Source organism: Neofelis nebulosa, chromosome 17 (assembly GCF_028018385.1).
Source record: "Neofelis nebulosa isolate mNeoNeb1 chromosome 17, mNeoNeb1.pri, whole genome shotgun sequence".
Taxonomy (NCBI): Eukaryota; Metazoa; Chordata; class Mammalia; order Carnivora; family Felidae; genus Neofelis; species Neofelis nebulosa.
The window spans coordinates 1,118,101-1,143,539 of NC_080798.1; the positions used below are offsets into that span (position 1 = coordinate 1,118,101).

At 47.5% G+C, this 25,439-nt stretch overlaps 4 protein-coding genes across 8 annotated transcripts in view; 1 reads left to right on the forward strand and 3 right to left on the reverse strand.

Moving 5' to 3' along the window:
• Positions 1–913: 913 nt before the first annotated feature.
• Positions 914–7,674, reverse strand: LOC131499686 (zinc finger protein 154-like). 3 transcript variants are annotated; one of them, XM_058707849.1, is made up of 3 exons: positions 7,594–7,674; positions 4,394–4,520; positions 914–3,070 (listed from the first exon to the last, which is right to left on the reverse strand). In XM_058707849.1, the coding sequence occupies exons 2-3, from the start codon at positions 4,425–4,427 to the stop codon at positions 1,683–1,685; spliced, it is 1,422 nt and encodes a 473-aa protein (XP_058563832.1). In that variant the 5' UTR covers positions 4,428–4,520; positions 7,594–7,674; the 3' UTR covers positions 914–1,682. The 3 variants fall into 3 exon arrangements, with proteins under 3 accessions (XP_058563832.1, XP_058563830.1, XP_058563831.1); XM_058707847.1 differs by lacking the exon at positions 7,594–7,674 and adding an exon at positions 7,434–7,561; XM_058707848.1 differs by lacking the exon at positions 7,594–7,674 and adding an exon at positions 7,434–7,547 and having other exon boundaries at positions 4,394–4,515.
• LOC131499690 (uncharacterized) lies at positions 5,797–14,170 on the forward strand. 2 transcript variants are annotated; one of them, XM_058707859.1, is made up of 2 exons: positions 5,797–7,647; positions 14,077–14,170. In XM_058707859.1, the coding sequence occupies exons 1-2, from the start codon at positions 7,093–7,095 to the stop codon at positions 14,122–14,124; spliced, it is 603 nt and encodes a 200-aa protein (XP_058563842.1). In that variant the 5' UTR covers positions 5,797–7,092; the 3' UTR covers positions 14,125–14,170. The 2 variants fall into 2 exon arrangements, with proteins under 2 accessions (XP_058563842.1, XP_058563844.1); XM_058707861.1 differs by lacking the exon at positions 14,077–14,170 and adding an exon at positions 7,943–8,140 and having other exon boundaries at positions 6,919–7,647.
• On the reverse strand, positions 13,644–19,396 carry LOC131499687 (zinc finger and SCAN domain-containing protein 4-like). Of its 2 annotated transcripts, none has more exons than XM_058707851.1 (3): positions 19,004–19,396; positions 18,318–18,399; positions 13,644–18,227 (listed from the first exon to the last, which is right to left on the reverse strand). In XM_058707851.1, the coding sequence occupies exons 1-3, from the start codon at positions 19,394–19,396 to the stop codon at positions 17,485–17,487; spliced, it is 1,218 nt and encodes a 405-aa protein (XP_058563834.1). In that variant the 3' UTR covers positions 13,644–17,484. The 2 variants fall into 2 exon arrangements, with proteins under 2 accessions (XP_058563834.1, XP_058563833.1); XM_058707850.1 differs by having other exon boundaries at positions 18,318–18,483.
• Positions 19,391–25,439, reverse strand: part of LOC131499685 (zinc finger protein 211-like) — a 34,042-nt gene continuing 27,993 nt past the window's right edge. The window contains exon 5 of the mRNA XM_058707845.1: positions 19,391–19,503. Coding sequence (XP_058563828.1) covers positions 19,472–19,503 — 32 coding nt within the window. The 3' untranslated portion in view covers positions 19,391–19,471. The remainder of the gene's footprint in view (positions 19,504–25,439) is intronic.

Below are 25,439 nucleotides of genomic sequence, written 5' to 3' on the forward strand. Positions count from 1 at the left end.
GGATTGCCTACACTTCAGATATCAAGTTGGGCCACCATACTGACTCCACCATGTGTGTCCTCATCAGAAGACATAGGTGTCAGCGGCAGGAACATTAGGTGAGCAATGAAGGTGTTTCCGTGTCATTCAACAAAGACACTGGCTGGGTCAAAAAGGCCTCACTGTTGAACTAAGAGCTCTCTCCTGTCTCTGTCCTCATTTTGCTGCCATCTATAACAGACTTTGCTGAACAGCCCAGAGGGGACACAGGAATCCACAAAACCTTGAGATTATTTTTTCTGACAGGCCCTCAGCTCCACAAGACAGACCCTTCTGGAGGTCCTGAGATTTTCTGTACCTGCTCATCCTTCAAGGTCATAGTGCCTAAATACTGTGGGTGCCCTTTTCAGAGAGGATCACTCCAGTTTGTTGGTCTCCTGCACTCTCTATTAATCCAATTTGTGTCACAGTGATCATGCCCATGGCCCTCATAGTCTTAAAACCAGTGATGCTACCTACAGAATTCAGGACATCAAGGCCTGTGGCTGTGCTGCCAGGCCTGGGGAATAGATTTCCTTCAAGAGCACCGGGCACTCACTATACCATCAATATCCCTTGTGAACAAGACAACAACTTTATGTTGCTTAGAAGCCCTGCAGGTTGTCCTAACAGCCAACAACTGCCACTCTTCGGATTGAAACTCTGACCCTACAAAATACCCTGGCATCCAAGTATAAATTAGGATCACAGAGCCTTTCAGCCTTCCCTGAAAGTCTTCAAGCAGCCATACAAACTAAACTCTGACTGGAGAGCTATCTTCTGCCGTCACACTGTCCCTTCTAAGGCACACGAATCTGTTCACATGCTCATGCTAGCAAACACAGTTAACTTCATACACGCACACAGTGAATGGAATCCCCACGATTAACAGTGATTTAACAGTAAGACCTTTATTATGGTACAAACAAGAGCAATGGGAGGGTGACTGCTGGGTTGGTGACTTGGGAGGCTGGGATTTCCATCTCTAGAGTCACGAGGACAATAACAGCCCTGAGACATGCAGTCCACCTTTTCAATGCACCAACAGTCCTCTAGGCCAAAACTGGGTGAGATCCATGCCCTACCTCCTCAGAGAGGAGAAGTGGGGAAGGAGCAATGCTGGGGCAGTTCATGGTCATCTGGGACCTGCCCTGACATTGGAGCATGGCCCTGGGCAGGTTAACAAAGTGCACTGCAGCTGCCACATGCCTGGGGTTCCTGTGGATGTTTAGATGTATGAGGTTCAACACAGGCAAATGGCACCTTCCGAAAGGCTCTCCTCCAGCGCTGTCACACTGAACACCTAAATGCTGTATACCTGCACATTTCAGGTAGGTCTCCCATTTGAAATTTGTCATCTCCGATGAGCTAAGTCCTTTGGCTGAAGGCTTTCTCACAGTCACTGCATTTCTAAGGCCATTCTTCAGTGTGAGTTCTCTGGAGTGCACCGAGGCTAGACTTCAGTCAGCCCCTTCTCCCATCGGCCACATTCCCGGGCCTTCATCTGATGGGACATTGTGATGTTCTAGGAGCTTGGACACGGACGTAAATATTTCCCACCTTCAAAACTCATAAAGCCTTTCTTCTGGTGTGAATATTTGAACGGTCACGGAAATGGAAGACACGGGTAAACGTTTCCCAAATTCACCGTACTCCTCAAGCCCTTACCCGGTGTGCACTTTCCGGTGCTTAATGAGGCTGGAGCTATGGCTAAAGGACTTCCCACATTCGCTGCACTCATAAGGCCTTTCTCCAGTGTGAACTCTCCTGTGTTTAATGAGGCTAGAGTTCTGAGTAAAGGATTTTCCACATTCAGCGCACTCGTAAGGCCTCGATCCAGTGTGTACTCTCTGGTGTTTTAGGAGACTGGAACTGTAAGTAAAGAATTTCCCACATTCGCTGCACTCATAAGGCCTCTCTCCAGTGTGAACTCTCCGATGTTGAAGAAGCGCAGAGCTTTGGCTAAAGGATTTCTCACATTCGCTGCACTTATAAGGCCTTTCTCCGCTGTGGACTCTTCGGTGTTCGATGAGGCTGGAATTCTGAGTAAAGGATTTTCCGCATTCGCTGCACTCGTAGGGCCTTGATCCTGAGTGAACTCTCTGGTGTTTTATGAGGCTGGAGTGGTAGGTAAAGAACTTCCCGCATTCGCTGCACTCATAAGGCCTCTCTCCAGTGTGCACACTCCGGTGCTGAAGGAGCGCAGAGCTTTCGCTGAAGGACTTCCCGCATTCGCTGCACTCGTACGGCCGTTCTCCAGTGTGAATTCTCCGATGTTTAATGAGGTTGGACTTGTTGCTAAATAATTTCCCACATTCGTCACACTCGTGAGGCCTTGCTCCAGTGTGAACCCTCCGGTGTTGAATGAGGCTGGAGCTTTGCCTAAAGGACTTCCCACATTGCCCACACTCATAAGGCTTTTCCCCAGTGTGCACTCTCCAGTGGTCACTGAGGCTGTAGCTTTTGCTAAAAGATTTCCCACATTCACTGCACATGAAGCATCTTTCTCTGCTGAGGTGTCTCTGGTGACGAACAAGGGTGTGTCTGCAAGTGAGGTCCTTGGCGCCCTCTCCCGAGGTGCACGGAGTTCTCCTTCCGTGAGAGGCCGCCCCGCACTCAGCTCTCCTGTCTGACTTCTCCCTGGTGTGTGTGGCCCGATCCTGGAGGAATCTCGAGCTCGTCAACAAGTCCCTCACAACCTCGCCACAGGAAAAGGGCTTCCCGGACACACAGAATGTGTAGTCCTTCCAAGAAGAGGCTCCGCCCCTGTTGCTCCCGAAGCATTTCTCTCCAGTGCGCTGCTGCTGGTGCCCCAGGTCTGTGTCGAAATACACCTGTGTGTCACACGCCCCCATCTTGTGCACTTTCTGTCCACCAGGTGTCGCGTGGTGCTCGGTCGACTGTAAAAGTTCCCCCAAGTCCGGGACACACACCTCACGAGGGGGGGCCTTCTGGGAGGCCACAGCCGCCTTGGAAGTCCTGCCCCGTGACACTCCTTGTACAGAAACGCTCTGCTCGGGTGCCTCCTCGTCCCCTGCTCCATGCCAGCAGCCTGAAAGCAGGAAATGCTGGTGAAGCGCGGGCTGACTTTGACGGGAGGGAGGCTAGTACACGAGCTACGAATGTGTGGCCAACAAACCCGGGAACCCATGCACGGGCCTGTCTGCAGGACCACAGAGTTGGCTGAGGTTGAGGATGGGGCTGCTCAGCAGTAGTGGGGTACAAAGAACACTGAATGAGAGAGGCCTTCTGAGATGAAGGCCAGGCATGTGGCGGGACAGAGAGGAGGCAAAAGGTCTACAATTCAGTCCTCTGCAAACAACTTTCCAAAGGAACTTATCGTGATGACACCAATGCCGTGCAGAAGGGTGTGTCAAGGCTCAAGGAAACAGGACTGTGACAGGGCAGGTGGAGTTCAGGGACGGCTTAAGAACACGGCCACACCTCATGACAGAATACACAGCGGCCACTGTGCAGAGTGCTGCAGGTGGAGTGGTGAGAAAAACCGGTGCCATATGGAGCCCAGAGCTGTGACGCTCACCCCGGGCTGGAAGTTAGAGTAGAACTGACAAGTAACAGGGATGACATTCGGCAAAGAGCCATAAAAGGGCAAGGAAGGACAGAAATGAAGTACGGCCACTGGCTTCAAAGTACTAGTCAAAGAGAATAGGCTTTGGGGGCAATCTGAACCCAACACTGACGTCGTCTTCCTCCAGGCGCCACTCTGCAGGGCCTGGCTGCCTCTGAGCCATCCTGTGGGTGGGTCACCGGACCTACTGTGAACCACCACAGGCTCCCCGATCCAGCCCCACTCCCACCACGAGCAAGGATATGGCACCTTCGTGATACAGGTACTAAGGAGAAGGAGCGGACAGATGAGTGGCCACCAGCAGCCTAGAACAGCCCAGCGCATGACAGCCTATGGGAAAGAGAACTAAAGAGTCCCCGGACAACTCTGGAAGGGGGTCTCGTGAGAACAGCCCATGGTCCGTGGAAGCAGTAACTCTGGCGGAGAAAGCAATTGCGGGCACAGGCAGGCACGGCGAAGCGTCAGCTAGAGAAGGCAGCTGACCTGGAGCATGCAGATGCCTTGCACGTGGACGAAGTCACCCAGGCAGGAAGAGGGTAGTGAAGCTGGTGTCCGTTAGGTCCACCGCAAGACTCCACCCTCTTCCCTGCACGTCAGCACGAAAGCCGGTCCCACTCCAGGAAGGAGGGCAGTGCACAGACCCCAGCCTTACCTACTACAGCACCCACCCAGGGAACTGGGGAAGGAAGCAGTGCTCGTGGTCCCAAAGTAAAGACAGATTGCTGCTGGGGACATGGGGAGGGCAGAGACTAGCCCAGGGCACAGGGGTGGGTTTGAGGGTCTTACCCAAGGAGGTTATATGTGCCAAGGTCTCCAGCATCACATCCTGGTACAGACATCTCTGAGCCTCGTCCAGGAGGCCCCATTCCTCCCCGGAGAAGTACACGGCCACGTCTTCAAAGGTCACCCTGCCCTGGCATGATGGGGACAGATGAACCTTTCCCAAGATCCACAATCCCTTCCCCCACCCACCCCTAATCCATGCCCATCCTCCCCCATTCTCCCAACTCAGAGGAGAAACCAGGCCCCAGTGCTGGGAGCCACGGCCCTCTTCCCTCCTCATGGGCCCACTGATCACAGGGTTCTGCCGACACAAGAGGCTCGTGGACAAGTACGTACCCAAGTTGTGGACCTGGCACAGAGGATCCACCCACTCATACCAGGCCATTCTTCTGTGGTGGCCACGGTCACATAAGTCTCAATACCAGGTCCCCAGGCCATCAGGCACATTCCCTCCCTAACTACACACAATCCTGGAAACTGGATCTCACAACCACATGCCTATGGTCAACACCGCCTCACTGTCCCACGCTGTAGAAAGGTCTCCGGCCTCCCCATATGTGACTTGTATTGTAATCACTTCCTCTTCACCCCACTGGTGAGGGCGGGCGTCCCATCTTAGGGCAATGGGATGACTAAACACACGGCACCCGACCCCGTACAGAGGAGACGGACAGCACTTTATTACCCACAGGTATTCACCGCCTGGGAGAGGAGGACACTGCACCCAGATGGGCCCAGAGCGTGGTTGTTGTGTTCTGAAAGAGCGAACATGGGGCGCCTGGGTGGCTCAGTCAGGTGAGCGGCCGACTTCGGCTCAGGTCATGATCTCGCGGTCCCTGAGTTCGAGCCCCGCGTCGGGCTCTGTGCTGACAGCTCAGAGTCTGGAGCCGGTTTCAGATTCTGTGTCTCCCTCTCTCTGACCCTCCCCTGTTCATGCTCTGTCCCTCCCTGTCTCAAAAATAAATAAAAAACGTTAAAAAAAACTTAAAAAAGAAAAAAGAGCGAACAACCAGGAGCCGGAGGATGCAGGCTTCATTGGACAGAGAGGGTGGGGTGTCTCCTGCACTGTCAGAGGACGTTATCGGCCCGTCTGAGTCACTCCACGGGCTGGCAGGGAACTGAAACCCACACGAAGGGCTAAGCAGCACACGCACCTTCGAGGAGAAGGCTGTGTGGCCCGGAAACCTCACCGGCAGCAGAAGAGGGAGGAGGAGAACTTCCCCTCAGGCCAAGTGAGTCCCTCCGCCTTTCAGCACACACAGAGATAGGGCATCACAGGGGTCTTCGCTCTAGGCCTCACACCACAGTGAGCACCAGCTTCCAGAGTGTGCTCGGTAGAGACAAACAGGATCCAACGCCACTCTAGACCTGCCGTGGTTTCCACTAGTGGTGGCAGCCCCAAGATCCTTCTGGGCAGCCCACCCTGCCTCAGACCGGCAGGACCTAGTGTCCGTCACAGGTGACCAGGTCAGCAGGTCACAGGCAACCTTACCCTCCAGCATGAACGAACACTCCCCCCTCGCCCCAGCTGCACCAAAGTCCTCACACATCCTGGCAGAGTTCGCAGAGTGGAGAAGCTCCACAGGCTCAGGCCTGACTGTCGTCCTCTTGCTCTTGTCACTCCTCAGCCTCTGCATCCCTCTCGCGTCTACTCTTCTGCCAGAAACCGTGGCCACCTGCCCGCGCATCCTGTCCCCACACACTCTCCCTTCATGGCCATTACATCCCTCATCTCTCAAGTCACACCATCACCCAAGTATCGAGCCCGAACTCCCTTTCTCCCCCCTTCTTCCTGGCACCATAATCGCTTTACCTGCATAACCAGAAGACTGCTCCTCACAGATGTGACCCCCAGCTCACTCGCCTGGGGCCACACAGCAGCCACGATATTTTTAGAGGTCTCCCTTATGAACCCCCCGCCCCCCAGATTTCCGGTGCTGTGTGTTGGCTGCCTACTTAATGCGTCCACTCAGTGCTCCCAAAACATCTCCTGCCCACACATCACTCAAACTACCAACTTCCTCATCTCCATTGACAGCCTCATCCCCATGTCCATGTGAACAAAACCCTGGAAGTATCCCTGAATCCTTGTTTCACCCCGTGACAGGGTGAAACATTAGAAAATAGAGTTGTCACTTGAAACACACATCCCGACTCCAACGACCTGTAAGCCAGGGCCCTGGTCCAATAACCCTCACCGAGACTATGACAGTAGCCTCCTCCCTGAACTCGCAGTCTACACTTCATGCTATAGCGGGGTGGATCCCATGAGGCCCTTGGTAATGTCACGTCCCTGCTCACATCCAAGCTTCCCATTCCCACCACAAGAGGCACCCAACTTCTCAGGCAGTCGTTCCGGTCCTGACTCCTGTGCCCCTGCTCCTTGTTCCCAACCGAAACAAAGGGACCGTTCGTTTCCTGAATAGTTCCGGCTGGGTGTTAACTCCAGCGTGTGCACACCTCGCTACCAGGTCCTGGGACAACCGTCCCCACACCAATTACCACAAACGGAAACACCTTCATGTAACTCCTGGCATGGGCCTGGGGTTTCTCCAGGGTCTCCAGATCCCTAACTTGCGGAATGGCACCTAAGAGTCCAGGGGACACAACAATCCAGGATAAGGGGTTCGGGGCCAATCAGGGACTGGGGCCCCGCCCACCTGTTCGTGTAGGTTCCAAAAACGCCCCTGCAGCCCCGGGAAATGGGGGCGTGTCCAGTCTTGGACGCGGGAGGCCACGGCGGGTTCCAGGGATCGAGGCTCCCCGAACTCTTGCCGGCCCTGAAGACTACGACTCGACTCGGCTGGCAGTTCAGCCTCTGTGCCTCAGTGCTCTGCATCGCCCCTCACCACGCGTCCCTCCCCTGCAGCCCCCTCCCGCACCCCGTCACGCCGGCGCTGAGACACCGGGCCCCTGGCCGCGAGTGCCTTCCCGGCCCGGACACCGGACCTGGGCCGCAGGGACGCGAGCAGGCGCCCCGCGTTCGGGCCTCGAGGGTCTGGGTGGGGGAGGGCGGGGAGGGCCCTTGGGGCCGCGCGGTTACCTCAGCCGGGTCCCTGGGCGCGGCCACCGCCATCGGACTCTGTGGGTGGGCGGTGGTCACCCGGGCGGGCGGTCCCTGTCCCTCTCGGGTCGGGGTAGCTCGGGAGAAGTGGCGACCCCAACCCCTAACGGTTCAGCAGGGTTGGCGCCTCCTCTCGCACCTTCTTGGTCCGGTTATGTCACTGTGGAAGCGGAACTCCGGAACCTGTTACCAGGTGAGCAAAACTAAGAGTGCCAACATGGCCGCCCTCAGCGACAGCCGGAAGTCCCGCCCCGCCGAACGGGCTACACGGGAAGTCTCCTGTATTGAAGCTCTCATTGGAGAGCGACGCTGCCGCTTAGGCTCTGGGCTTTCTGGGTAAAGTAGTCTCCACAATTCCGAGGCCGCGGATCAAAGGGCCTCTTAGGGAAAGAGCCACCAAGGTCTCTGCTTGGAGGGCCTAAGGGAAAAGGCATATTCTGGTCGGCTTCTCTTCTCCTTTGAGAGAATGTAATCGTATATTTGCATAGGGCTCTCTGCCGCTGATCACCTAAGTGTCTGGACACAATTTTCACACCCAGGGAAGCTCAGCCTGCTCCCGGAGCCTAATACATCGTTGCTGATGTTTCGAGGGCTACAAGGAAAATAAACAAGTTGTTCCATGGAGTCTTTGAGATGAAAGATGTGTGCATGACCAGTGGAAGCTAATAAACATTATCCTATTTCAATTCACTGTCTCATAATGGTCCCACTGTTCGTTGTATTACCCCTGAACAATAGGCACGTGAGCAGACAGCCCCTAAGCTCTTGACCTGCCATGCATGGCCACAACAACCCATGACCATGAAGTTGCTCAGATCACTTCTACGAGACACTACCATACATGGCTCAGTCTTACTCTTATGAAGGCCCTGGGGTCATGCGTTCCACACTCCCTCTCCATGTGCACATCACTCTTTTTGCCACATGTCTCACAACTGTGCTGCCACACTACAGCCCCATCCTACCCATTACCATAGTCATCTTCTTGGCCTCTGTACTTGTTACTCAGCATATGTGGCCCAGAAAATGCTTGGCAGTTTGAAAGAGGATCCCAGACTATTATGGTCCCCGCTGACAGAGGCAGCCTTGAGTCCTATTATGAAGGCCTCCCTCCATGTTCCTTGCTTCAACCTTATTACCAACAGTTAAATCAGAGTTCAGATACCCGTGGTTCTCCTCCAGTTGCACTGCACTCGATGTCAGCGCAGATCCCCACAGGGGGCTCAGGGCTCAATCTCATGAACCACGAGATCATGACCAGAGCTGAAATCAAGAGTCAGAAGCCCAAGTGAGCCATCCAGGCCCCCCTCTCGTTTTTGCTGCTTCTTAATTGCCTTAGTTCAAAATAATTTCATGTTGAGTGATTTTGTGGAGTGATGGGAAGAGGACCTCTAGTTCCACTGGTGGAGTCAGAGCTCCACAAAAGAACTACACAAATGGTGAAGAGAATGTCAAAGAGCCCTAGGGACCCTGAAAACAAAAAGCAGAGGGAAGACACTAGGATTTGGGGCAACTTTAGATTGGGCAACCCAGAAAGGGCTCTAAGAGGAGGGGATAATGCAGTGAATCTGGAATAAACTTCAGGAGTGGCCATGTGGACAACAAATGAATAAAACATTCAAATCTTGACAGTGATTAGCGCCACAATGAGAGAAAACACAGGGCCTCTTGGGTATTTACATCCAAAAGGACACCTCATTTCTGCAATTATCATGGCCAAACAGTTTAATGGATGCACTTTCCAAAATTAACTAATTGCCTTAACCAGAGAAATGGATTGTCATGTACTGGTTTGGTGCAATTTCAAATCCAACTGCTTTTGACTAAGTGAAGTTGCTGCACCAGCCCTGGCTCGCCTGTGTACAAAGACCTAGTCATATTGAAATCAGGCTGTGCCTGCGCATAATTGTTACCTTAGAGTACGTGCAATGATACGTAGAGTTTTTGGAAATCCACGCATATTCCCAGAACCTCACTTGAATATTTAGTGCCCAAATTATAACCACCTTTCAGAATCAGAGCCCCATATACACCCGGTGGGACTCCGGTCCTCCTGACTGCACATGCTCTCCCTCGTCCTTGAGGTGGTACTTTTCACCTTGCAATAAAACTTTTTCTGTTGTTTACTCTGACTCACCCTTGAATTCTTTCTTGCCAGGAAGTCAAGAGCCCGGCACCAGCTGGTGCATGAGGTTTTAGGGCCCGAGAACTCTCCTAGTTTACAATATGACACCCAGGGAGGGAGATTGCTAGCATTCCCAATAAAATAGACAGCAAGGGCAGTGAGGGGACCTGCTTCAGGTCACAGCCCTGGTGAAGGGCTCAGGTGGATTGCACACTGAGGTCTCTGATCTCTGCAGCTGTGCGCTTCTCTGCGGTTCCCTCCATGCAGATGACACAGGGACAGTGGGATTGGGAGAAACTGCACTTCATACTTCCACACTGTGTCCCATTGGACTCCTCACTGGGAACTTAGCATATGATCTCTGGCCTGGATTCAGGACTTTAGGTTGGGAGAGACCCTCCAGGGCCCTCAGACTTAACATAATGGTTAGAGGAAGATGAAGTTTCCAGGAAAAACCCTCCTCTATATTAGGACACTAAATACATGAGGGTAGGGTTGGGGGTCTAGTGGAAGATGGCCCTGGAAACCCTCCACTTGCCTGCCCCGATGTATCAGTGCCACTGCAGCCACAGGAACTAGTGGTCAGAGGGGCCAACCAGAACGGGTGGCACAGCCTGAGCAGAATCCAACCCAGGTCCTACAAAGGGATAGAGACTGGTTTGTTCTTCCTCACTCTCCTTTCCAGCTCACTCTCAAAGAGCATCCTCATTGGGTCACAATACAACAGGAGATGGGATGACTCAAAAATTTTGTCCCAAGCAGCCAGAAGGATGGATTTGCTCTTGGCTGAGATGTTGAGACTGAGTATAGAGGAGGTTTGGAGGAACTATCAGAACTTTAGAAAAATATATATTCCCTTTTATATATCTATTAGACCATGGGTTAAATTTCAATACAATTAAGAAATAGAGGGGGGCATCTGGGTGGCTCAGTCGGTTAAGCATTTGGCTTCATCTCAGGTCATGATCTCATGGTTCCTGGGTTCCAGCCCTGTAACAGTCTCAGTGCTGTCAGCACAGAACCTGCTTCGGATCTTCTGTGCCCCTCCTTAGTCTCCCACTGCTCGCTCTCTCTCTCTCTCTCAACTAAATAAATAAATAAATAACTTAAAAAAAGTTTTAAAAAGAAATGGAGGGGCACTAGGAATTGATATCAGATATCAGATATCAAATCAGGAATTGATATCAGTTATTAATTAGTTGGGGAAAATTTTTTTTCATAAGAGTATTACAATATTTGGAGATTTCACTGAAAACATTAAAGGAAAATTTCAGCTCCCATCTTAGAGCTTAATATAAAGTAGAAACATTTTTAGCTCTTAGAACTAGTAAATAATGATTCAAATGTGAGGAAAAACAAATCTCCAATATAAATGTATTATAGTAGGTTTTTATAATCTTGGACTGGACAAATCATCAGTAAGTGTGAATAGGAATAGGGGCACCTGGGTGACTCAGTCAGTTAAGCTTCCAACTTTGGCTCAGGTCATAATCTCAAGGCTCATGAGTTTGGGCCTGAGTTGGGCTCTGTGCTGACAGCCCAGCCTGGAGCCTGCTTCGGATTCTGTGTCTCCCTCTCTCTCTGCCCCTCCCTGCTCATAGTCTTTCTCTCTCTCTCAAAAATAAACATTAAAATTTTTCTAAGTGTGAATAGGAAGACATAATAATAATTGGCATATTCAAATCCATAAAAGTAAAAATATGCTTAAAAGTGGAATATAACAAAACATAACAAAAACAAATTAAAAATAAAAATGTAAAAAAAATTATGTGTGAGATCACCTGGGTAGCTCAGTCATTACACATCCCACTCTTGATTTCTGCCAAGGTCATTATCTCACTGCTTGTGAGATAGAGCCACTTGTTGGGTTCCTTGCGCTGACAGTGTGGAACCTGCTTGGGATTCTCTCTCCCTCTCTCTCTGCCCCTGCCCTCCTCATGCTCTCTCTCTCTCTCTCTCTCGGTCTCTCTCTCTCTCTCACTCTCTCTCAAAATAAATAAATAAAATGTATGTGTGAGAGGTCATAACAGACTGTGTTATCTCAGAGCTGTAACTAATCACATTGGTAAAACACCAAATAAGACTGGCAATGTATGTGGATGGTAAATCTTTTTTCTTTTTCTTTTTCTTTCTTTTCTTTTTTTTTTTTTTTTGAGAGAGAGAGAGTGAGCAAGAGTGTGAGCAGGGGAGAGGGGTAGAGGAAGAGAGAGAATCTTAAGCAGTCTCCACGCCCAGAATAGAGCCCAACTCAGGGCTGGATCCCACAATCCTAGGAATAACGAATGACCTGAGCTGAAATCAAGAGTCAGAGGCTTGGGGTGCCTGGGTGGCTCAGTCAGTTAAGTGTCTGACTCTTGATAGTAGCTCAGGTGGTGATCTTAAAGTTGTGGGATTGAGCCCAGTATCAGGCTGTGCACTGAGTGGAGCCTGCTTGGGATTCTCTCTCTCTCTCTCTCTCTCTCTCTCTCTCTCTCTCTCTCTCTCTCTCTCCTTTCCCCACCCCCCAATAAAGAAACAAACTTAAAAAAAAATCAGAGGCTCAACCTGATGGGGTTTGGGGGTGATGGTGGGGCTCAGAGCCGATGGCCAAGAAAGAATTCTTGAAAACGTCCTTGGTGCAAAAAGGTGATTTTATTAAAACACGGGGACAGGACCCGTGGGCCAGAAGAGCTGCACTGGGACTGTGCAGAGTGCTTATATACTGTGGAGTTGGGAGAGGTAAAGCCAAGAGGGAGTTTCTTAAAGGTATTTCCATATGCTAAAGAGGATTTACAGATTGGGGGAAGCCCAGCTATTGTCAAGCTAAGAATGTTTTCCCCTCTAGCAAAGCATTATCATTAAGACAGTAGGGAGTTCCTAGAGATTAGGCCATTGATGAGATATTTGTAAACTGATGAAGACTCTATCGGTTTAAGCGTTTGTTTTGTGTTCTTTCCTTTCTTCTTGGGCAGCCAGGAGGGCCTGAGGAATGTCACACATATCCCACCTGCGAGTGGGGGTGGGGTTGTGCTAGCTTGTACTTGGCCTTCAGCTTGCCTTATGGTCCCTCATCAAACCGACCAAGCCATCCAGGTGTGCCCTGTGAATGGTAATGCTTAGAGGAAAAATAATGATAAACACATGAAAAATGTCAAAGAAATGCTAACTAGAGTTAAAATAACATTGTATGTTTTATTTTTTTTTCCTTTTTTTAAAAAAATTTTTTAACGTTTATTTATTTTTGAGACAGAGAGAGACAGAGCATGAACGGGGGAGGGTCAGAGAAAGAGGGAGACACAGAATCTGAAACAGGCTCCAGGCTCTGAGCTGTCAGCACAGAGCCTGACGCGGGGCTTGAACTCACGGACCGCAAGATCATGACCTGAGCCGATGTTGGACGCTCAACCGACTGAGCCACCCAGGCACCCCAGACTCGGTAACATTTTAAACATGTTTTTCCAGGATATTAAATTTAGAAATAATTGAAACAAAGCACTAGGGGTTTCTTGAACTTATATTTCAATTATTTTCAGTATATTATATGTAATAAATAACCAAAATAAAGAGACTGTGTCTTTTGATAAGTAACCATGGGAACAGAATTGTAAATATGGCAGAACATATCCCACTAGCAATGACCTTCCATATACTGTGCATATTGACTAGTAAGATTTTTATTTTTTTTATTTTTATTTTTTTTTTATTTTTATTTTTTTTTTTTTAATTTTTTTTTTTTTCAACGTTTTTTATTTACCTTTGGGACAGAGAGAGACAGAGCATGAACGGGGAAGGGGCAGAGAGAGAGGGAGACACAGAATCGGAAACAGGCTCCAGGCTCCGAGCCATCAACCCAGAGCCTGACGCGGGGCTCGAACTCACGGACCGCGAGATCGTGACCTGGCTGAAGTCGGACGCTCAACCGACTGCGCCACCCAGGCGCCCCTGACTAGTAAGATTTTTAAAACAAATGGAACCAATAATCAATCCAGCAAACAGGTTAGATAAAGGCAAGTCAATGGATATTTCACTGAATATTTTTTTTTAAAGAGTTGATGTTTTTTAAAGTTTATTTCTTTATTTTGAGAGAAAGAGAGAGAGAGAGAGAGCAAGCAGGGGAGGGGCAGAGAGAGAGAGGGAGAGAATCTCAAGCAGGCTCTGTGCTTTCAGTGCAGAGCCCCACTCAGGGCTCCATCCTGAGAACTGTGAGATCATGACCTGAGCCGAGATCAAGAGTTGTAGTCTTAACTGACTGAGCCAGCCAGGAGCCCCAATTTTACTGAATATTTACAAATATTTATAAATTTATAACTGAGGGTGAAATGTGTCTTGTGGATCCTTATGAATTTAGAAGTGTCCATTCCCTTGGGTTGGAAGGTTGAAGGGAGGAGTGGGTGAGTATACCAGAGGGAACTGTTAAGAAAAGAGACAAGGAGCCCCAAATAGAGTCACTTGTCCTAAGCCCGTGTCATCAAACTAACACTTAATACCTAACTCAATTTTGGTTTCAACCTCTCCCAGGTGTGGAATCTTAAGCTGGTCAATCTGGAATTACCTGGTCGGCACTAGTGAGGTAATCTGCCTGATAGAGCTCTACTGTCCCCCAAAGGAAGGTCACCTTGCCTGAAACAATCTACTTTTTGTTAGTAACTTCCTTGTCCTATCCTTTCTGCCTATAAAAGTCTTCCAGTTTGTACAGCTCCTTGGAGCTCCTTTCTGTTTACTGGATGGGATCCTGCCTGACTCATGAATCATTGAATAAAGCCAGTAAGATCTTTAAAACTTACTCAGTTGAATTTTGTTATGTAACAGATCAAAACCTCAAAGCTATACACGAATGAATTTGTCTAACATTTTATAAACCCACTTAAGGTTGAAATGAGACATTGAAGAAATCATGAGTGGAATGAGATATGTAACAGACTAGAAGAGTGAAGCAAAATAAAAGAAGGGGAGAGGGAAATTGGAGGACCAAGTTGGAAATGAAATCATAGAATGAATTGAAATAAAGAGAGAAATCGGCAGATGTGGTATGGAAATTATGGAAGTTCATTTGGTTCAGAGAGCACATTATGATGTTGCCAGACTGGGGTCCTTGGACACAGCAATGGTAGAAACAAAGCTGGACCCACAATTTAAAAGCACAGAGAGGGTTCCTGGGCAGCTCCGTCGGTTAAGCATTACACCCTTGATTTCAGCTCAGGTCGTGATGTCACGTGTTGCGAGTTCCAGCCCTGGTCAGGCTCTGTGCTGGCGGAGCAGAGCCTGCTTGAGACGCTTTCCACCTGAGGCTTTCCAGGTCATCGGTGTCCCCACGGGCCGTCTTGCCCCCTCACCACCATCAGTAACGATTTCTCCCCTCGGAGGGAGAAAGCGTAAATATGGCTTCTGGGTGACACTTCCACTCTGTGCCCCCATATGAGCTGTCACCCGGTTATCATTGTCAGTATTGTGGAGGTTGTGAGGCCTTGAAGGACTGAGAACCGCCTTCACACCTCCCTGCCCGTAGCTCTTGCTGGAGACCTTAGCCCTGATAGCTCCTCCTCACCATTGTTAGTAAATTGCAAATAGTCCAAACGATGACTGCTGACCCGCTAGAAAGTTCCCACCCCTCCTGTAAAGCCCGCAACTCTCCCACCTTCCTGTCCCAGCTGGAGTGAGGCTTCTCGGCCCTGGGGGCAAGCATTTCTGTGTAAAGACTTCTAGGCCCCAGCTGGTTTCTCCCTGACCACCTGTGAGTCTTCACGCCTGTGTGGGACTCTGGGCTGTACCAAGGTGTGCACCCAACTTTCTGTTCTTCCACCAGTGCATCGTCACATCTGCAGAGATGGGATGGGTTGTTTTCTCGAAGCCAGACTCTCTTCACACCCATCCCCCTCATCACACTCGGTCCTGGGGGACCGTGCAGTCCTGTATGTTGTTTGGGCGTCCCTAGGACATGCCTGTCTCTTGAGTCTCTGTGAGTACTGGTGCATCTGTAAGCTGCCAGGCTGTGGCGAGATCTAGAAGGGTCCCCAGCACAGGAGGTCCCGACCCCATGGACTTGGGGGTGCACCAGCTTCCTGGCACGTGGCTGTTCACCAAGTTCCCCAAACTTTGTGTGGCACGATTGATCATTAACTCAATCTCTAGCCCCTCTCCACGTCTGGAGGATGGGGTAGAAAGTTCCAAGCTTCTACACATGGCTTGGTCTTTTTGGTGACCACGCCCCATCCTGAAGCTACTCAGGAGTTGCATCACTGAAATGAAAGACACTCCTATCACCAAGGAAATTCCACAGGATTTAGGGGTTCTGTATCAGGAACCAGGGTCAAAGACCAAATATGAGAACAAAAGGTGCTTCTAGTGCTGTCATCACTTAAGAAATTACAAGGATGGGGCACCTGGGTGACTCAGTCGGTTAAGTATCCAACTTGGGCTCAGGTCACGATCTCATGGTTCGTGAGTTCGAACCCCTCATTGGCCTCTCTGCTGTCAGTGTAGACCCTGCTTCAGACCCTCTGCCCCCCTCTCTCTTCCCCTCCCCCCTTCTCATGTGCACGCTCTCTCTCAAAAATAAATGGAAACATTTTAAAAATTAAAGACAAAAAATAAATAACAAGGGTTTTAGGAGCTCTGTGCCAGGAACTGGGGGGCAGAGACAAACATATATATTTTCAATATTCTTTTTTTTAAACATAGGTTCTTCTTTTTTTAATGTTTATTTATTTTGAGAGAGAGAGAGAGAACATGTACACCCGAGTGGGAGAGGGGCAGAGAGGGAAGGGAAAAGAGAGAGAATCCCGAGCAGGCCCCACGCTGTCAGCACAGAACCTGACAGTGGGCTTGATTTTACGAACTGTGAAACCATGAGCTGAAATCAAGAGTTGGCCACGTAACCCAGGCACCCCCCAGCACATACATTTTGTATTATTTCATAACCCGCCTCACAGAGGTCTTCCCGAACAAAAGCTTTCCCTTGCACCAAGAGGTATGTGCAAGAATATTGACAATAGCAGACCCATGGAGACAGCCCGGGAAAGAGGATGGGTGAATGGGGTTCCCACACAGCGGACCACTATCTGTGGCCGCGTAGCTTTCTGTGCTATAGATGCACCGAGAGAAATGTCACAGTTTACCCCACAGAGTACCCCCTTCCATGATTCAAGCCCTTTCTACATGTACCTTCTGGTTTCTCAGTGCGATGGAGCCCCAATACCTGGTCGAAACCGCCTCACGAGTGTATTCCAAATAACCAGTAAATGTGCTTTTGCCTCAGCTGTGCCCGGAATCTTTTCTTCTCCCCAGACTGCCCTTTCAAACTAGTTCTGCAAACAGACTCCCCATCCTCCCCATACCTTCCATCTCTGGAAGAAAGGAATGCAAAGTAGTTGACTTTTTTGGTAATGATTCGTCAATAAAAGAGCATTCGGCAACTTTCCATCACCAATCATATCAGGTCAGCTTAGCTGTTAATGTTCCCAGTGAATTAAAGGAATCTATCATTTGAACATAAAGTTTCCCTTTCAAAGCTTCAGTTCGATTTCTGAGTTTCTACCTCTGCTCTCCACCTTTTTAGGTACGTGCGGCCCACTGAAGGTGAAGGGTGTGGATAGAGGACAGGGGAGCAGAAGAAAAGCCTCACATGACCTCTGGGAACTGCCGTTTGTGTCATAGGGCTGGATGTTCCTGGATTTTAAGGAATAAACACCAACATTTCACCTTTATTAATTAAGTCAACAGATTACTTATTGGTCATTTGAAATGTGGCAGCCATTTTTCTAGGTACCAGAAATACTTCAGTGAACAAACAAATTCCCTGACCTCCTTAAAGTTATATTTTAATGCAGTAAGACAGGAAATGGAGGATACGATCAGGAAATTAGGAGTTATCTTCCAAACAGAGAAGTACGATGGAAATATACATACTTGCATATACATTTGTGTACATTACATTGGGGCTGCAGCTGAGGAAGCTTCTGGTGTGGAAGGAGCACTTTTGAAGGCCATTTTCTGGTGAGTCCTCAGGTGGCGGTGGTAGGTGGATGACTGGCGGTAGCTTCTCCGGCAAAGGGAACACGTGTAGGGCTTCTCTCCCGTGTGGATTCTCTCATGAGCCTGGAGGTTGGTTTTGTGGCTGAAGGACTTTTCACACGTGCTGCACGTGAAAGGCTTCTCTCTTGCATGAGTCATCTGGTGCACGCGTAGGTCTGATGCTTGGAAGAAGCCTTTGTTACACTCAGCACAAATAAATGTCCTCTCATTATTGTGTCTTCTCTGATGGGCTTTTAGCTGAGAGAAATACCTAAAGATCTTGGGACACTTTTCACATCTATATGGTTTGGGGGCTTCATGGGATCTTTCTTGGAGTCCCTCACATGTGGAGATTCCCTCATTCTGGTGGGTAGGAACAGGCTCAGGGGTGACCTTGACTGGCTGAGAGAGAAACCCTGGTCCCACCTCCATAAGGATATCTTGACAAGGGGGTCCTTTTGGGCACCCCTCCTGGGACCCGGAGATAGCTAGACCTGTTCTTCCAGAGCTGACTGGATTCTTCAAAGAAACACTGTCGTCTTCAGGCCTAGGACAGCCCTCTTCCCGGATAATGAGCAGGGAAGGGATTTCATTGCCTTGACTAGTAATACCGTCATTTACTTGGTCAATGTTGCCACCATTTTCTTTATCTTCGTCTCCTGTGAGGGGAAAAATGTGACTCAGTGAAGTTGTAGCCAGGAAGAAGTCCACATAGAATATCCCTCCGGTACCTTGGCCTGCCCACTCACCTCGTCCCGTTGCCAGAGAAGTATCCTGGGGAGTACAGGACGGTGTCCCCATGTTCTCTCCTGTTGGGGTTCCTGCTGACAACTGTTTGGTGAGATGAACAATGACTTCTCTTAAGGGCATATTCTCAGAAAAGAGGGCTTCCTGTCCCTGCATGTGGACGTGGACCTATAAACAAAGCCTGATTACTGTGGGGAAATAGATCTCATGGAAGACCTGCACTCATCAAGTTTCCCAGGATCCCTCTACTGTGTGCTGCCACACCCACTGCTCTGCTCTTATGTCTGCCGGCCTTAAATTTCATGGTAATTTCTTGGTACTGTGCCTTTCCCAATGAGAAAAGCCTAATACTAAGGCTTTCTGAGGGGAGAGCAAGCTTGTGTTAAGGTACTTCTCCCCATTCTTGAGGTTTCTGCTCTGTCGTCAACTTCTTAGTGAGCCTTCCTACCATCTCACTGGCTCTAATCAATTTAGATAGTGGCTCTTATATGTCCTCCTGACTAGATGCCTATAAAACATCTGCTTTCACTTTTGCTTTCTTAGCAACGGTAAAGCGTCTCTTTGGTGAGAACTAGTAAGTGGGTCTACAATGACTCTCCTGTCTCTACTTCCAGGCAACTCCAACAGGTTGTACTTAATCCTTACACACCTCTGCCCCTCACCCCAGGAGTCAAAACCCTTTACTCACTAATCCAGGTGGTTTCATGCCATCGTCAGTTAGATTTTCCATGAATTTCTCCATGTTTCTGCCACTTGTATTCCATTTCTCTTTCAACACGGACCTGTCACTGCAGTGGCCATTGATCATAAACTGTTCCAGGACCAAACGAGAAATAATTTCATCCTTGCTGTGTTTTTCTGGCTGCAGCCATGAGTGAAATAAGTTGTAGAGATTTTGTAGTTCCTCCCTTGCGCATGAGTTACTACTGTTTTGAAATAAACTGAGCTGAGTGTTGGGGAACTCATAGATCTCTTCCCCCTGAATGGCTGGTCCTTGGCTGGGCTTATGCTCTAGGTTTTCTGACCCAGGGACATTCCTAGATGGTTCTCCCTGACATGAAATTCTGAGATCTAAAGCCATTCTTAACAAGAATTCTCAGAGAGATTCAACTTTGGATATTCAATTCGTACTGACTTGTTTATCTGAAGATCTGTTTCACCAACTGGTAGATACTCGAAGAGTGCCAGCTAGAAATAGAAGAGGTATATAATTAATTTCAGCACCGCCATAATTAAAAAAAAATTCAGTTTCAGAAGAGTTTATGGATGAATTTTACTAGACATTTAAGAGAGAAAGAAGTCTAATCCTACACAGACTCTCCCAGAGCATAAAAAAGTGAGAACACTCCCCTTTTAGTTAATAAGTTCAGCAGCTCCCTGATAACAAAATTTTATAAGTGCATTAAAGAAAACTACACTACAGATCAGGATATCTCACGGAAAACAAAGTTTGTAAATCAAATTCAGTGACATATAAAGAGAATAATAGATCACAAAACAAGTGGGGTTAACTTTCTAAACGAAAAGTTGGGTTAAACTAAAAAAATATTGATGTAACTTACCACATGAAGAGAATTTAGGAAAATACAATATAATCATCTTCTTGGGTACATTAAAAGTGCCTCATAAAAGTCAGTGCTCATTACCAAAAAAGACATTTAGTAAGCTAGGAAGGAAGAGAACATCCCTGATATCATAAAGTTCTACAAAACACAGCAAAAATTATCCTTAAAAGTTTTTTTCCTTGAAATTGAGAGGTGGAGGGCCACTTTCAACTCTATGCAACATTGGAATACTCTTTTACCAGTAAAAAAGGCAAGAAAATGTATCAAATATCATTATTTATACATTTCCTGATTTTGTTTCCAACAAAGGATCAAATATTCTACAAATCTTAGACAATTTTTGCAAAATGAATTTTTGCAAAATGTCTGATACAAGACCAATTTACCAAAATCGATTGGATTGTATAATAACACAAGCAGCTTAAAATAAAAAAAAAAAACCTCAATGATATATATTACCATTAAACATGAAATATCTAAGAAAAACTCCAGTGAAAATGTACAAGTTCTCTAAAGAAATACACAATATCAATAAATATCATAGGCATAAAGGACAACTATGTTCACGGATGGCAAGACCCAATTCCAATTGGGAAACATCAATGATCCCCAAGTTTCTCTGTGAACTCAATGCTATACCATTGGAAATCCAGCAAGTGGCTTGTGTTTGTGTGTATGTGTGAGAAAATTGACAGCTGATTCTAAAATTAGACATAAACAGGCTAAAAATAGCCCAGACAATTCTGAAGAAGAATAATATTTCAGGATCTACATAACCACAAAACAAAACTGATTATGAGATTATATTCATTAAGACCATGATCATGGCACAAAGATAGACAGATAAGGAAACAGAACAGAATGTTATCCTGATATGATCGACATCTATACTGTCACTTGCTTTCTATACAACACGACACTGAAATGCATGTGCAGAGAGGAAAGCCTTTTTTTTCTTCAATAAATGGTGTTAGGTCAACTGAATATTCAGAAAGGGGAAAATTAATCCTGACCCCCATCCTACCCCATTTACAAAAATTAGTTCTAGATGAGTTTTTTAAATCTCTGAAATGTAAAATAAAGCTTCTAGAAGAGCACCTGGAAGAATATATTTAAGAACCTGTAGTAAAAAAATATTTTTAATACAATACAGTAAGAACTCAGCAGGAAAGCTTGGGATTCTCTCTCTTCCTCTCCCTCTGCCCCTCCCCACCTCACACACATGCTGTCTCTCAAAAACAAATAAACTTAAAAAAAAAAAAACTACAATAACACTCTAAGAAATATCTGCCAGAATGAGAAAAATCATTCTGTCAGCATGGACAGGAATGCCTAGAAGTCTCAATCTCTACTGGTGAGTACTCACTGTGGACATGTTTTGACTGGTATCTACAAAATGTGCATTTATGTATTCTCCATGATATAGCTCACCAGTATTACTCCAGGGCATATATTCAACAGAAAAATCTACTCGTGTGCATCAAAGACATAAATGAGAGTGTTTATGTCATCATAATTCACAATATTCCCATGTTGTGAACAATCTAAATGTCCAACATTAAAGAGGATAGATTATTATTAAATCACAGAGTTATATTTGATAGCGATGTAAATGAATGCAACAGAATAACCACAACCATAATGTTGAATGAAATAATGCAGAAACGAAAAAATTCATTTTGTTTATTCCCATTTATGTTATTTCAAAAGCATACAAGGGGTGCCTAGCTGGCTCAGTCAGTAGAGTATGAAGCCCTTGATCTCAGGGTCATGAGTTCAAGCCCCACATTGAGTGTAGAGTTTACTTTAAAAAACAAAACAAGGGGCGCCTGGGTGGCGCAGTCGGTTAAGCGTCCGACTTCAGCCAGGTCACGATCTCGCGGTCCGTGAGTTCGAGCCCCGCGTCAGGCTCTGGGCTGATGGCTCGGAGCCTGGAGTCTGTTTCCGATTCTGTGTCTCCCTCTCTCTCTGCCCCTCCCCCGTTCATGCTCTGTCTCTCTCTGTCCCAAAAATAAATAAAAAACGTTGAAAAAAAAAATAAAAAAAAAAAATAAAAAACAAAACAAAACAAAACAATTGGTGCCCTGGGTGGCTCAGTGGGTTAAGTTGCCAATTTCGGCTCAGGTCACGATCTCACAGTTTGTGGGTTTAAGCACCGCATCAGGCTGTGTGCCGACAGCTCAGAGCCTGGAGCCTGCTTTGGATTCTGTGTCTCCCTCTCTCACTGCTCCTCTCCTGCTTGCACTCTGCCTCTCTCTCACTCTCTCAAAAATAAATAAACATTAAAAAAAAAAACCCCACAAAGGGCGCCTGGTTGGCTCAGTCGGTTTAAGCATCCAGCTTGGGCTCAGGTCATGATCTCACGGTTTGTGAGTTCAAACCCGGTGTCTGGCTCTGCACTTGGAGTCCGGACCCTGCTTGGGATTCTTTCTCTTTCTCCTTCTTTGTCTGCATCTTCCCTGCTCTCTCTCTCTCTCTCTCTCTCTCTCTCTCTCTCAAAAAAGCATAATACTGTCAATATTATTTAAGATGTTGGTTACTTTGGGGAACCACAGTAGATACTGGGATAGGGACACACATGGAGGGCTGCATAGGAGGACCCCACCCCAGAACTAAACAGAATTGTGAGATGTTCTACTCGCAGTTTCCGCTGGCAGTATTCCACCTCTTGGTCTGTTTTTTTTTTTTTTTTTTTTTTTTAAGTAGGCTCCAAACCCTACTTGGGGCTTGAACTCATGACCCTGAAATCAGGGTCACACATTCTACCGACTGAACCAGGCAGGCGCCCCTCCACCTCTTGATCTTGGAGGTCGTTTATGCAGGAGAGTTTCTCTGTAAAAATCCACCAAGCTACCTACTTCCACTTTTTCATTTTTCTGAATGTGCATTACACTTCAATAAAAATGTTCAATTTTAGGGGCACCTGGACGGCTCAGTCAGTTAAGCATCCAACCTGATTTCAGCTCAGGTCATGATCTCACGGTTTGTGGGATCGATCCCTCCTCGGGCTCTACACTGACAGCACAGAGCCTGCTTGGGATTCTCCCTCTCCCTCTCTCTCTGCTCCTCCTCTGCCTGTTCTCTCTCTCAGAATAAATAACAAAATATTAGAAAAAGTTGAGAATAAAGCGAATGAAATAGAAGAGATAGGAATCCATACAAATGATCTCATCCTGTGTTGGAAACTCTGACATCACACACAGACATTTGCACAACCCACTCACCCACCCTCTCCACCTCCTTCCCTCCAGGTATCCCCTCTGTGTCAGTCCAAAGATACATTCCTTAGGAAACTTTCTCTTTACTGTTTTTTTCCCCTATCAATGATTCCCCTTCCTTATGAAAAACATTCCTTCCTTCGCTGCTTTTCTCAGAGCTACAATTTTATGTTGATCTATTTCTGATTCCTGTTCTCTTCCACCCAAGGGTAGGATCCAGCAGAGATGAAATTGAGTTTGCATTTCTCCATATTGATTTCTGGCTACAAATCACATTATCTGGGTAACTGTAGCCACACCATTGGGATGCTGAATGAATGAAAGATTTAATTCTACGTCCATATTGTTGCTCTATTTTTGTGTCCTCCCATTTTATGGATGGTTAAAATTTCAAAGACTTGTATTTTTATAGTTTTTAAAAAGTTTACTTATTTATTTTGAGAGAGACAGAGACAGTGCAGGTGAGGGAGGGGCAGAGAGAGGGGCAGAGAGAGAAAATCCCAAGCAGGTTCTGTGCTGCCAGCTCAGAACTCAATCTCACAAAACCTTGAGATCATCACCGGAAAGGAAGTCGGACGCTTAACCGACCAGGCAACCAGTCCGACCAGTCGGACGCTTAGCCACCAGGCGACCCCCCCCCCCAATTTGTATTTTTTTATTTAAAAAAATTTTTTTTTAATGTTTATTTATTTTTGAGACAGAGAGAGACAGAGCATGAATGGGGGAGGGTCAGACAGAGAGGGAGACACAGAATCTGAAACAGGCTCCAGGCTCTGAGCTGTCAGCACAGAGCCCGACGAGGGGCTCGAACTCACGGACCGTGAGATCATGACCTGAGCGAAGTCGGACGCTTAACCGACTGAGCCACCCAGGCGCCCCTCCAAATTTGTATTTTTTTAAAACAGCAAATTTCACACCACAAATTCAGAAAATGAGTGGTAGGGTTGGTATGTGGGCACACAAAGACCTGATTAATTTCTGTTCGTTGATGCCATTTTGTGCTTTTGTGTCAAGCTCTAATCACACTAGCCACCCTGATCCTGTCAGTTAATGAGGCCAGGAGGATTCTGGGGAAAACCCCACAGAACGGTGAATACATTCTTGTCTTTTCTTAATCCGTTTATCACAAAGCTTCTAGACAACTTTTATTAAATGCCCATATGCTCAGGTCACACTCCACCTGACTCCTTCTATGCCTACCTGTTGCATTCAAGAAAAGTACCAAGTCCTTCCTGGTCTCAGGAGGCCTTGCCTGGGCCATCTCACCCTCCAGCCCCACCTTAGGTGTGGTGGCTGGTTCTCTGTACCCAGGTACACTGGCCTCCCTCCCTCTCTCTTTTTTTTCCCTGTAGAATCCATGCCCCCTTCTTCTTCTGGGCCTCCCCACAAGTTTCATTTCCGGATTATCCCAGGCGCACACGGACCACACGCTCACACTTGTAGACATGCACTCAATCCTGCACAGACACAGCTGTGGAACACTACTATGGCTAAGACTTTGGAGTTAAAACCCCAACTGCCATGTTAAAAGTTCTCATCATAAGAGGAAAAAAAGGACACTATGGAAGGGGATGGATGTTAACAAGACTTAGTGTGGTGATCATTTTGCAGTGTATGCAAATATCGAATCATATGTTGTACACCTGAAACTAACATAATGTTATACATCAATTATATCTCAAAACAAAACAAACTCCAGCCTTCCAGGGGTCTTTTTTTTTTTTCTTAATGTTTTCTTTGTTTTTGAGAGAGAGAGAGAGAGAGAGAGAGAGAGAGAGCGAGCATGAGCGGTGGGGAGGGGCAGACAGAGAGGGAAACACAGAATCCGGAGCAGGCTCCAGGCTCTGAGCTGTCAGCACAGAGGGGCTTCAATTCACAAACCGGGAGATCATGACCTGAGCTGAAGTCAGATGCTTAACTGACTGAGCCACGCAGGTGCTCATCCTGCCAGGGTTCTTAATCTGGAATCAGGCATTTACAAGCTGTGTGACCCCAGACATATTAGCCATCAGGTTCTTGTCTGTGTCATGAGGACTCTGATCTCTGATAATACCCAGCACCCAGACTTGCCATGGGAGCTAAAAGAGTTAATACATAATAGAGCATTTGCTGGCATATGATAAGCACTCAGTAAAAGTCTGCTAAATACCTAGTACCCACACTTTACTTTTTTTTTAAGTAGGTGCCACGCCCAGTGTGGAGCCCAACTCAGGGCTCAGACTCGTGACCCTGAGATCAAGACCTGAGCGGAGATCAAGAGGTGGCCACTTAACTGACTGAGCCACCCAGGCACCCTATGACACCCATCCTTTAAATTTCAGCTCCAACCTATTCATCCCAA

Excerpts from the sequence above, each read along its gene's own strand:
- LOC131499687 (XM_058707850.1), bottom strand. The coding sequence starts at position 19,396 with ATGGCTTTAGATCTCAGAATTTCATGTCAGGGAGAACCATCTAGGAAT. Across the intron at positions 18,484-19,003 it reads GCATGAAACCACCTGGATTA|GTCCACGTCCACATGCAGGG; the intron begins GTGAGTAAAGGG and ends CTTTGTTTATAG. Across the intron at positions 18,228-18,317 it reads TTCTCTGGCAACGGGACGAG|GAGACGAAGATAAAGAAAAT; the intron begins GTGAGTGGGCAG and ends TTCCCCTCACAG.
- LOC131499686 (XM_058707847.1), bottom strand. The coding sequence starts at position 7,466 with ATGGCGGTGGCCGCGCCCAGGGACCCGGCTGAG. Across the intron at positions 4,521-7,433 it reads CGCCCAGGGACCCGGCTGAG|GGCAGGGTGACCTTTGAAGA; the intron begins GTAACCGCGCGG and ends CCATCATGCCAG. Across the intron at positions 3,071-4,393 it reads GGCACATATAACCTCCTTGG|GCTGCTGGCATGGAGCAGGG; the intron begins GTAAGACCCTCA and ends TCCTGCTTTCAG.
- LOC131499690 (XM_058707859.1), top strand. The coding sequence starts at position 7,093 with ATGGGGGCGTGTCCAGTCTTGGACGCGGGAGGCCACGGCGGGTTCCAG. Across the intron at positions 7,648-14,076 it reads ACTCCGGAACCTGTTACCAG|GTGTGGAATCTTAAGCTGGT; the intron begins GTGAGCAAAACT and ends AACCTCTCCCAG.